General features: G+C 41.9%; 1 protein-coding gene across 8 annotated transcripts in view; it reads right to left on the bottom strand.

The window, feature by feature from the left end:
• Window positions 1-13,147, bottom strand: part of RANBP3 (RAN binding protein 3) — a 100,036-nt gene that overhangs the window by 45,759 nt on the left and 41,130 nt on the right. For 4 of the 8 annotated variants that reach the window (XM_075902971.2, XM_075902970.2, XM_075902974.2 and 1 more), the window contains 3 exons: window positions 9,540-9,576; window positions 9,355-9,444; window positions 135-206 (listed from right to left, as the gene is read on the bottom strand). In XM_075902971.2, coding sequence (XP_075759086.2) covers window positions 135-206; window positions 9,355-9,444; window positions 9,540-9,576 — 199 coding nt within the window. The remainder of the gene's footprint in view (window positions 1-134; window positions 207-9,354; window positions 9,445-9,539; window positions 9,577-13,147) is intronic. The other 4 variants (XM_075902972.2, XM_075902976.2, XM_075902977.2 and 1 more) reach the window with 1 other exon arrangement.

Raw genomic sequence — 13,147 nt, 5'->3', positions numbered from 1 at the left:
GACATGAGCTTTAGCAGCTAATTTACGTTCTTTCAGCTAAGGGCATAATTTTAAAATGTTAACTAGCTTGCTCTGGATCACCAGCACAAACCATAACAGCTTGCTGAAAAAGGCAAAGAGATTAGAAAGCTCACCTGGTTCTGAATCAGAATTTCCTGCAGAAGGTTCACAGAAGCTTGACGGCATAAAGACATTGTTCTTTGTTACTGTAGTCAAGAAAAAAGTTACTAAGAAAAAAGTCACACAGGCACAAGAGAGTATCCCTCATTGAAAGTCCCTCCCTTCAATATAATAATGGGTCAGCTGATATGGAACTCAAATAAAAAAAATAAACAAGGTAACACATAATTCATGCCAATCAACGGAAATTTAATGGAAAACAGAGCCTAACAATATTCTTCATACTGTTAAAAGATTTGGTTGATAAAGGCAATAGTGATGATGTATATAGTTAGATTTCTATAAAGGCATTTGACTTCATACTGCATGACATTTTGATTAAAAAAAACCTAGAACAACATAAAACTAACAGGGCACACATTAAACATTAAGAAATTGGCTTAAGAGGGTGCATTTCTAGTGGGGTCCTGATCAGTTCTTGGGCCTACACTGTTTAATATTTTTATCAAATAAAAAGAAAAAAGACCTGGCAGAAAATACAAAATCATCACTGATACAGTTTGCAGATGACACAAAGATTGGGTGTATGGTAAACAATGAAGAGGACAGGTAACTGATTGAGTGTGATCTGGATCACTTGGGCTACTGGGCACAAGCAATTAATATGTGTTTTAATACAGCTATATTTCAATGTATACACCAAGGAACAAAGAATGTAGACCATACTCACAAGATGAGGGCCTCAATCCTGGGAAGCAGTGACTCTGAAAAAGATTTGGGGGTCATGGTAGATAACCAGCTGAACAGGAGCTCCCAGTCCAACACTGTGGCCAAAATGGCTAATGCAGTCCTTGGATGTATAAATGGGAATCTCAAGCAGAAGCAGAGAGGTTATTTTACCTCTCTATTTGCTCTAGTGTGATTTCTGCTGGAATACCATATCCAGTTCTGTGGTCCACAATTTAAGAAGGATGTTAATAAATTGGAGGAGGTTCAGAGAAGAGTCACAAGAATGATGAAAAGATTTTACAGTGATAAGACTCCGGGACCTCAATCTATTTGGTTTAATAAGGAGAAGGCAAAGAGGAGACTTGATTTCAAACTACAAGTACCTACATGGGGAACAAATAATGGGCTCTTCGATCTAGCAGAGATCTAACAAGAGGTCTAAAAAGAGGTCTAAAAAAGAAGATCTAACAAGAGCCAATGGCAGGAATTGAAAGCTATGCAAATTTCAACTGGAAAGAAGGTTTATACTTAATGGAAATAATTAGCCACGTGAACAATTTACTGATGGTGTAACTTTTAAGTCAAGATGGGAGTTTTTTTCTAAAGATATGGTCCTATTTCAAACAAAAATTACTTAGACATTTTGTGGTCTGTGTTCTGGGAGGTCACAGTTGATTGATCATAATAGTCACTTCCAACCTTAAAAACTATTAATACATCAACATGTGAATTTCAAACTGGAAAATATTACAAATCAAGCACTCAAAAATTAGGAAATGCCAAAGAATAGAAGATATGCCACATACAGGATTTTCTCTGTTGAGTCCTACCTAGACTAGAATTGGAAGGCGTGTGTTTGAACCAACACTTCTGAAAGGCAGTGAATACTTGAACACATGTTATACTGTTCAAGTTGATGTTTAGGCTCTTTTTTAGGCTTTAACTCTACCAAACTGTAAAATGCAGCATGCCTTATCTAGACTGCTTTTCAAAATTGTTAGCACATTGTAGCAAAAACACTTTAGCATCATACCTTTTATTCTAATCTAGACAAAGCCTTGGCAAGTAGGTGGATCAAGAGATCTCTTAATCACGTCTATGTAAAAAATGCATACAGATACACCAATTGAAAAGCAATCCTTAAGATTATCCCCACAGGGCATTGTTAGTGTCAAGCTTCTCCAATCTAGGACATTTTGAAAGGAACAAAAACAGATGATGGAAGAAAATAAATCCTCTCAAATGAAGGGCAACCATCATTGTACTGACAGTCTGATAGGGAATGCATCCTAGAAATTGAGGCCAAGCTGATGTAGCTTGAAGATCACACACAAAAGCATGCTGATAGTTATCTTCGTGCCTGAGGCAGCACAGACTTGATCATGGTCAAAAGATTTTCTACCACGGTTCAAGCAACAAGTGGGCCCTATGACTAAGAAGAGTCCTCCAGTACCACACATAAAGGCTCATGCCATGGAGAGATGCAATTAGACATCTATGAAAGGAGAGATTACATACTTCTACAATAACTGGAGTTCTTAGAAATGTTTATCCCTGTGGGTGCTCCATTCCAGATGTATGTGCACCCATGTACTTTAAATCACAGGTTTTTGGCCTCCACCTACTGTACCCTATACATTCTAATGCTTTGATCTGAGGACACATAGGGGAAGATGAAAATGATGCCACTCCACTTTTCTTCTCAAACCACAAAATCCAGCCAGAAGCAAGGACTCTGAAGAAGAGGGTAAGGAGGGCAGGTCAACCATAAGAATACACACCTCAAAGAACTCTAATTACCATAAATGTAAGTAACCTATTCTCCTTTGTTTCTATGGGTGCAGTTGTGATAATTGGGCCAACTCTGAGCACACATGTGAAAAGTGCAAGTTCCATTTCGGGGTCCTCAAAAAGAAAAACTTTGCAGGGAACGGAGAAGGAAAGCTGGCTACCCTGACACTGAGTGTCAGAAAGGGATGGAAGGCACTTCATCATCTTGGCTGCCATTCCCACCGCATCCTGGAACCCAGCCTGATCACCGTGCTTTCATCATCTTTATCCTAAGAGATGTCTTAATCAGACAAAGTCATCTCAACAGGGGCAGGAGATAGGCAGTATCAAATGGAAAAGGTAGCGGAAATTTACACAGAGATCTCCAAGTCCCAGGAGGGATCACCACGTTTCCAACATGTGTGAGGCAAGGGCTAGAGGCACCATTCCCAGAAGTCAGTCATGAGAGGGTACAAGATTACCAGCAAATGATCCCTCCTGGTGCCTCTTAGTAGAGGGGAATCAAGTTTTTCAGACACTTGAAAGTCCTCTTACAGGAGGAATCTGGTTAGTCCTGGCAAAGCAGGGCACTGAGTGGCAGGCTGCAATTCAGCCAAAAATACCAGGGATGGTAAGGCTGGGCAATCTATATGTTTCTTATGCCCAGAGCCTATAGACATGGTTTTCAATGTTTTTTAAGGTGTCAGGGTATCTCTGAAGCTGTCTCCAGGTCTCTGCTTGTTGGAACTGGAGACACAGAAGTTAATAGGGAACCCTGAGGCCAATGTTCCAGGGGGTGGGCAATAAAAAGAGGGTACTCGGACCCTGAAGTGGTAGCAGGTCTCAAGGATTATTCCACAAGGAGTAACTTGAGCCTGCTTCTTTCAGCTTCCTAGATCTGCTCTTAAAAGCCAGTGTCAATATGGAATACAAGACTCTCAGAGATAGCAGAGGCAGCTGGAATGTCTGTTGCTGAGAGGAAAAGACTTACAACAGGTCTGGCAGGGTTTGAAGCCTGGGGTTTTGAAAATATCAATCCTACCCACTTCCCACAAAAATCCCTGGACCCTTAAAAGCATCACCGAAGCCCCATATAGCCACTCCCAGTGGTATTGAAGGGATGGCTGAAGGAGGCTAACCCCCAACCCCACCCCCCCTTCTGGGAAGGGGGGGAGGGAAGTCTGTCAGGTGAAGTCTGTCCACAGCCTGCATTTTGATCACAATACAAGGACAGATGACACAGGTATCGACGCCAAAAATGTCTGATCAAAAATACATAGGCGTGCACAGAGCTGGAAGGGAGCACCATAAGGACAATTGCTTAAAAACCACACACACCCAAAAGAGTCAACTGTCTCAAAGTCAAAACTTAGCTTTGTCTCTTTGGAAGTAATTTAAGCTAAAACAAATAAAAGCACTCCACATCCACAAACAGTGTGTGCACACAGGAGGTTGTGTTATACCAACAAAACTAGTGCTAGAATTATACTGATATAGTTGTACAGTAAACTTCCCAGTGTACACAATGCTTAAGGGAAGCATTCATGAATATTTAAATGAACCACCTTATCTTAACAAGCAATTGACACCAGATTGGTCCTCATGAAGTCCTCATGTTTGCCTCCTGAAAGCTATGAAATCAATACTTCCCAGAGAATAACTGCCCATATAAGTCCTAAGCTTATTAGACACTCAAAGCAGATTCACAAAGCATGCTATCATCAGCTAAATCTTCCCACTCTACCTCACCAGCCATGCGATATTTCAAGTCTTGGACCCTGTCACCTGGGAGCAGGCTTTTTGATGCGACTGAAAGCAAGACCTCGGCTCTGTAAAAAACAGATTGGGTCTAAATCCCTATTAGGATTAGCATGCGGCTGCTGGAATCACGTAGCTGAGTTAAGGATGTTAAAATGCAGTTAACTGACTAGTCGATAGTCGATAAGACTTCCCAGCTGATCCCAGGTTCCAGGGAAATGCTGCAGGGAGCCCAGAGTCAGCTGAGAATCCCAGCTGACCCTAGGCTCCAGGAATGCCACTTTGAATTACCACAGAGGTGGCACCAGGGAGGAGGGGTGGGGCGGGGATATTGACTAGTCAACATTAATATCCAATAAGCAAATTGCAGGCCAGGCATGACTTTGTGAATTGATGTTTCATGTCCCCAGGCACAACTGTGGATCATAGAATCATAGAACACTAGAACTGGAAGGGACCTTGAGAGATCATCCAGTCCACTCCTCTGCCCTCATGGGGGGCATGTCAATCTCCCATCCTCAAATGCACTTCCATGTATCAGGTATTGTAATGAAGGGCATCAGCAGAAAGGTGCTCAAATAACAGCAAGATTGAACCTAATCTTACCTCCATGGGACTTCAAATCTGAGTCAGCAAAATAATTCTTCTGTCTCCCACCACACTTACTTCTCTTTGAAACATTGGAGACTATCCACAAGTGGAGAGCTAAATTCCCTCTAAGCTGCACGGCCACATGACTGCTTAATAAGACTGGCACAAGAGCTCATGGCTGCCATGCATGGAGCAGCTGTGGCTGGAGGAGAGGCACGCCTCCCTCAGCCCAACCCAGTTGGCAGAGAGGCGCCTCTTAACTGCTCCAGCGAGGCAACACTGGGAGGAGCCCTTGCTCTCAGGGGAGCCTGTATGCAAAACCCCTCATCTCTAGCCCCATCCCAGATCCCACATTCCTAGCCAAAGCCTTCACCCCTGCACCCCAACCCTCCACCCCAGCCCTGAGCCCCCTCCCATACTCCAAACCCCTCATTTCCAGCCCCATCCCAGAGCCTTGTGCACCAATATAGCGGGGCTGAGAGGGCTCAGTGCTACAGGGGCGAGGGCTCTTCACACTGAGGGAACACTGATGGAAAGTAGATGCTGAATGGGATGGATCAGTGCTTTAAGGTAGCATGCTTTTCTCAGGGTCAGGTTGGTCCCTGAGAAACTGGTGGTCAGGTTTGGGGTTAGAGAAAAATGTATCCAAAGTTCAAATTTATATGGACTTTGGAGGGTTTTGCCTTCCTTTACAGCATGGGGTATAGCTCACCTTCTGGGATCATCTGCCCATCATCATCTAGCTATTTTAGGGGCCTCAGGCACTGGTGGAAATCTTAGTCTCTTTTGTTCTCTTCACTTTTAATCTGAGTCCTGAATATTTTATACTAACTGAAATTTTAGGGTTAAGAATAGGTGCAACTGTGGGAAATTAATGGCCTGCAATATAGAGATCAGACTGGTTGTCTAATGGTCTCTCTTAGCCATGCTATCTATGAAACTAAATAGTTATCACCAAGGCTTTCAGGAAACCTGAAACACAACTGTTTATTATGGCAGCACCTAGCAACCAAATCAAGGATCAGGGCCCCATCATGCAAGTACTATACAGACAGAAAACAGACAATGTATAGGCTAAACATCAGATAGAACATGACAGTGGACAATATGAAGTGGGTGGAACAACAACAAATTAGCAAAAAACTGGAAGTCTCACCTCACCTTTTAATCTATCTATTGACAGTGATTTGGAAGCATCACAAAAGTAGAAATGTAGGAGCAAGTAGAGGGAACATTTGGCAGCTTTACCATTTGTGTTGGGAAGTTCCTCCCTATCCCTACACACCATGTACAGGAACACTGTAAGAAAGAACTGGTAAGTGCTGGAGGGAAGAGTAGTCAGCCAAGTTAAGATCACCTTCATCATGCCAGTGATGGCAAAGTCAATAGCTTGATAAGACAGTAAGAGCTGAAGGAAAGAGTGGGACTAAATGGTGAACAGTACTAAAAAGCAAAGATGCTGTTTGAAGTGGTGGAGGAGGAGACGGCCATATAGGGCACAGAGAGGTGATGTACCAAGAAGGTTCACCCAGCAGCAATATTTTGAATGGACTTGACTAGAATGATGTGGCTGGTTTTAGAGGTCAAGGCAGATGAAAATGCCTGAACAAGAGCCTTCACCCTGGACAGAAAGAAAAGGCTGAATCTTGGAAACTTTAGCTAGGTAGCAGAATCAGAACTTGGACACTATCTGGAAGTGTGGCTCAAGAGACAAGGTTGAGTCAAAAATGATGCCCCAATTACAGGCCTGAGTTGTGATGTTATCCACAGTGATAGAACTAACAATCCAAGGCCCGGAAGCTTACTTTACAGTGAAAAATAAAAAGGTCACTATTTATTTTGTCAAAGACTAGTTAAGGGGTGGCTTGATAAGTCTATAAACACCTACGTGGAGAAGGTTTCAATAGACATAGTTTGTACTATGTGTAACAGGCAAAGATATAACAAGATCCAATGGTCGGAAGCTTAAGCTAGACAAACTGAGACTAGAAATAAGATCGGGGTGGGCAAGAGGCTGCCAGCTGGCTGGATCTGGCCCACCAAGCCACTGAATCTGACCCACGGCTGCCTCATCAGAACCCTTAGACAGAGAACAGATCACACTTTAAAAAAGCCAACTGCTCTCCACTCTGAATGGTTGGGGAGGGAGGAGGGAAACTTCTCATGCTGCTCCTGCCACCCAGAAAAATATCTCGGCTCCCATTGGTCATTTTCTCCATTTCCAGCCAATAGGAGCTGAGAATTTTTGCTGGGAGCAGGGGCAGTGTGGGAAGCCTTCTCCCTCCCTTCCTCCCTCCTCCTGCTGCCTGGAGCAGAGCCACACGAAGCAGCAAGCCGCCTGCAGTAGACAGTCTGCCTCACGTTTCTGCAGGTAAGTGCCTCCCAGCCAGAGCCTGCCTCTAGCACTCAACCCTCTCTCTTCCTCTGACTACCTGCCCCAGGCCACCACCCAAACCCTCTATACTTCCCCCTTCTCTCAGGTCACAAATGCATCCCAGACCCTGCCTCCCCGCCCCCCCCCCCGACCCCGCCCACAGGTCAGAATCCTCTCCTACACCTTCTCTGACCCCTACATCCCATTCCCCTGCTTCAGGTCCCCACCTAAATCCCTTTCACCCAGGTCACAACTCCCTAAAAGACCTTGCACCACCTCCTAGAGCCCCCTCCCCCAGGCCAAAATCCTCTCCTGCATCCATACCCCCTACTGGACCATGCACTCCAGCTCCTTCACCGAAACTACCTCTCTCAGACCTCTTACCCCGCACCCCAGGATCTTATCTCAAATTCCCTTCTGCACCCAAACTCCATCCTAGACTGCACACCCCCTCTACAGAAGTGCCCTTGACCACATGCCAAAATCTTGGCATGGCTCCCCCATTAAAAGTTATTGCCCACCCCGAATAAGATTGACTTTCTTTGAATCAAAATTGCATGTGATTCTGTCTAACTGAACCAGAAGCTGTGGGTTTGATGCAGAAGTTACTGAGTGAAATTCTGTGTTATCTAAGAGATCAGACTAGATGATCACTGTGACATTACACTTCTTATTCTTTATGAAAATATGTTTATGATATGAATATGGCATAAGGTATGCTTTATGCAAAGTAATTCATGTACGGTATCATTAGAAAGGTTATGATAGACTGAATTTGATTATCCTATTATATACATGCATTATTTTTGTATCTGAAATTAGGAATATTGATTGCGTATCTATATTTCAACTATGCTACTTCGGGTGACACCCACTGCTAACAGTTCAGGTACCACAATGGGAAAAGCCAGATAGGTCTGATGGCCCATCAGCGAGGATAATGGACTGTGAAAAGGCTTGGCTTTCTAGGAACCCGCCACGGATTCATGGATGCTGCAATACTATAGAACCAGGTGACCTAGACACCTGACACTAACTTGCATCTTAGACGCCTGAACTTTTCCACTGACTAGTGAGGAATTCAGACAAATGATTCCCGATTTCTATATTAGGGAGGGGGACAAATGAAGGCCTTCAGTTTGCTTGCCCTCCATCTCTCAACCCAAAGAGATATTTGAAAATACCTGGAAAAAAACAGGACTGGAAGGGAAGGGGGTACTGACCCAGGCTAGAAAGATACATGGCTTGTGAAGGAATCTACATAAAACAACATCTAGAGTGAGGAATTAGTATTTGTAACCAACTTCTTTAGAAAATTTAGCTCAGTTGGGTGCTTTGTATTATTTTCTTAATAATCAGCTTTGCTGCTTGCTACCTCTTCAACCACTTAAAATCCATACCTTCCTCCACATTGAGGGAGGAGATAGATTACGTATAATTTTGCATCTGTACTCCAATGGAAATGCGAACCTGGATGTTGAGACAAGTCTATTAAGCTGAGCCTTCCCAGAACTGATCTCAGTATCTGTATCACTCTGCATTCGTGTGTAACCCTATGCACTTATGTGCTGGAGGAGACTGAAGAGCCTGGGTCAGGAAGTCAGGGTAAAGAGTGCCCAGGCTGACAGAAAAGGCAAGCTAAGTGGTATCTCAGTTCATCAGGTGACATCCCAACGGTTTCAAATCATCACAATCACAATTACTTTCTTAGACTTAATATATGAATCTATGGGTAAAGACATTTGTTTAATATCCCTGATTTGTCTACTGGTTAAAACCCACGTTCCTCACTGTCTTGGTTCAGTGGTGGCAGGTGATGTGGATGAGAACAGGCTCATGAGTGAAGGCAGAGACAATGCAGAACAATTTAAACAAAAGAGGGTCTGCTCATTTTCCAGCCTAGGTAGTCTGTCTGTAGCATGGAAGATGATGGCAGGACACAAGAATTAAATAGAAGCCCAGGCACCATCTCCCTTATTTTCTTGACATAAAAGAATTAGAATACATTTTACCTGTCTGCGAAGGAGGGAACTGTGTTAAAGATGAAGTTCTTTCACGTTTTACAGGAGGACAGTAATTCCCATCCTCTCGGTCGTCAGATTCTGTAGAGATAAAGGTTGAAGAGAGATAAAACAGACAAAATTCTGATTAGGCAGCAGCTACTGATCTAAAATAATTAAAACACTTCCTTCCTTACCTTCTCCATCTTCTGGACTTGATCCATCTGCTGACCTCTGCAATCATAAGATAAATTAAGATTTTATATCACAGACTGATAGAAAAATCTCTCACTCTTTAGATAATCCTATATGCTTCAGTTGCTGGTTTGGAGACTTTCTGCTATTATAGGGTGGGTATTTAAACTGCAAAAACAGAGTAAATTATGTTCAAACATACTGGACATCAGATTTTCACATAACATGATGAAAACAAAAAAGGACAAATGCTTAGTAATTAAGATGGAGATGGATTTTTTGTGTGCATCTTTTGTAACTAATAGTATCTGAAAGTACATTCCCACGTTTCCTAATATAAAATATGAGAATTTTGACTAAAGCAATTCTAATATTCCTATATTTTGAAATCCCACAACAGATGAATGTGCGTGTGTGCGTGACTAGTTCAGGAAGTTAAAATACGTTTTTGGTTTTTAAAACCCCCAAAATTCTAACTTCACAGTAAGTGTGTAAACTTCTAAGAGTTTATTCTAAATCTCTGTACTATATATTTGAGAAAGTATATACATATACTATATATTTGAGACAGTTTGTTTGATTGTCTGTTAAAAAATTCCTCCTAAATGGAAAGAGTTCAAATTCAGTATACAGCTTCCTCTTATCATAACTTAAAGCAATGTAAGGATTTGGTTGTGCCAGTAAAATGGGATTTGCTTGGAATGGGATTGCTTCAAATAAATCCATACAGTACGGATATTAAATATCAGTTAATTGAATAGTCGAGTAACGTCGTGAAATTTTATCAGTTAGTCAACTATTCTATAGTCCCCGGTGATAGGGCTGGCAGCCACTGTATCAGAGGCAGCAACGCGAGATGCCAGGTGGGAACTGCTCTGCAAGGGGAACCAGTTTACAAACCAACTCCCCTTGCGGACCGGCTGCCTTTCACCATGTGCTGCTGCTTTTGAGAAAGAGGCAGCAGTGCAGGGTGCCAACAGTCCCTGTCTAGGGCAGCTCTGAGCTCCTGGACACAGCACAAGCCAGAACTGAGTAGGGCTGCCTGCCCGCCCTCCTCTCAATACAGTTGAAATGCAGAGCTGAAATGAGGGTGGGTCCCGGACCCAGCATGAGCCAAAACTGAGCTGGGCGGGCTGCCTGCCTGCCTGCCCAGCTCCTAATACTCTTTAAATGCAGAGCCACAGTAGGGGTAGATACCAGATCCGTCACAAGCCAGGGAGAGGGAAATGCGTGCAGTCTATAGCATTAATCTATAGCTTTTGCTTATCGGTTAATCGATTATACTATTACATTCTTACCATGCAGCAGAGACACAATCAACAGGAAAGTGAAAGGAGCTGGCTAGGAGCATGCCCCTGCTCCCTCCCATCCAGGACTGCTCCAGGACTGCTCACCCCCTAGGCACCCTTTGAGGGAGGGGCTGAAGCTCTCCCTAACCCCAGATTCATATGGGGACATTGCTGGCTGCTCCTGTTTAACAGAGAGCAAGTGGAAAGTTCACAGTTTGCTGCATTCTCACTCTGGCTGGGGAGCAGACGAGCTGTGCACTTTGCTCTTGCTCCTTGTTTTTGAAAAATACCATCATTTAAATAAATCATGTATGTTCTCTTTTTATTTAAAAAAATTAATTAAGCTAAATATGCTGGTTCCTTAAATACAAATGAACAGATCACTCAATAGAAAGTAATTTATGTTTTAAGTGTTTTAAAAGATGTAGCATTACACTGTTATCATCACAGCAGATCAAAACTGAAAATTGTATAAGAACCTAGGATTACTTCCAAAAGGCAAGTGTCCTTTACATTTAATTTAAAAAAAACCACTTTTTTTTGAAAACTACAATATTGACAAATACTATATATTATCTTTTTAATAGCTGTCTTTTTCAGGTATACTTTGAAAATTCTTTATTTTTTAAATATCAGGAAAGAATGCTAGCTGATTATTTCTGAATATACACAGTTCCATATTTAATGAGCCTTATGATATTTAATTTTATGAACCAAGGTATCACAAGATACATGATCAAAGCAATGATTACAAGCTGATATTATCAATCATGATTGAAAATAAGCTGTTTTCCCATTGAGGGAATAAAAGATGACTATGCAATTCCATGAATGGCTTTTGGAGTAGGTAGGTGTAGAACCTATAAAGGAAGATGAAATTCTTGATTTAGCCACAAGTAGCACACTCAATCTGGCCCAAGAGATAACACACAGCTGAGGAAACTAGTTTAATGGAAATCAAAAGGAACAATCACGAGAGTGCAATGCATGACAACTGCATGGAATTTTTTTTTTAAATCCCATAAACAGAAGCTCAAAGTATAGATATACTCCAATTTTAAAAACATAGTAAGAAGATAAAACAAAAAACAGGACTGTGTAGCACTTTAAAGACTAACAACATGCTTTAATAGGTGATGAACTTTTGTGGGCCAGATCCACTTCCTCAGATCAAATAGTGGAAGAAAATTGTCACAACCATATATGCCAAAGGATACAATTAAAAAAATGAACACATATGAAAAGGACAAATCAAATTGATAATAGAGGTGATAATTGGGGAAGCTATCTTTGTAATGGGTAAGATAATTAGCGTCTTTATTCAAATTTGAATTTAAGCATGAATGACAGTTCAGAGGATTCTCTTTGAAGTGAAGTCTTAAAAGGTCTTTGAAGCAGGATGCAGGTAATCAAGTCGTTGAGACAATATCCTTTCTGGTTGAAATGGCAAGAAACTGTTTTTTCTTTGTGATCCTGTCTGATATCTGTTTTGTGGGCTTTGATCCTTTGGCAAAGTGTCTGAGACATTTGTCCAATGTACATAGCGGATGGACACTTTCGGCACATGATTGCATAAATTATATTTCTGGATGCTCAGGATTCTCTTCCACTATTTGATCTGAGGAAGTGGGACTGGCCCACAAAAGCTCGTCACCTATTAAACCATCTTGTTAGTCTTTAAAGTGCTACACAGTCCTGTTCTTTGTTTCAGCTGCACCAGACTAACACGTCTACATTTCTACCACTAGTAAGAAGATAATCACTAAACATTAGCGTTAGAGGGAGATAGAAACGAGATGACTTCTTTTAAAAATTGGGGGTCAGATCCTACTGAGAAAAATAAAAAGGAATCAACTCTAGCAAGTCAATTGAAAAAAATGTAATTAGATTGGTTTTCTTTTTTGCCTAACACCAATCTCAGCTGGGGCGGTGGGGGAGAGAGGGACATACTTCTTAAGTACACCAGAAGCAGGAAACCTACCAACAATCAGTGGGGCCATTCAAAGATCCAGGTGCTCAAGGAGCACTCAAAGTCAACAAGACTGTTGGGGAGAAGCTGAAAGAATTATTTACATCAGTCTTCACTACAAAGAAATGAGAAAGACTGGCTCTATTATGGAACTTTGTTTTTAGAAAACAAATCTGAGCAACTATCCCAATTTGAGGTGTCAAAAGAGAAGATTTTGGAGAGAAAAAATCTGAAACAGTAAGTCAGCAAGACCAAGAGTTCTGAAAGAACTCAAATATGAAGTTGCAAAACTACTAACTGTGGTAAGTAATCTACTGCTTAATGAGCCTCTGTCCCAGATGCCGAGAGCAAT

The sequence above is a fragment of the Pelodiscus sinensis genome, chromosome 32 (assembly GCF_052426305.1).
Source record: "Pelodiscus sinensis isolate ZL-2025 chromosome 32, ASM5242630v1, whole genome shotgun sequence".
NCBI lineage: Eukaryota > Metazoa > Chordata > Testudines > Trionychidae > Pelodiscus > Pelodiscus sinensis.
The sequence above is the reverse complement of the archived record's forward strand: the minus strand, read 5'-3'. Positions and strand labels throughout refer to the sequence as shown.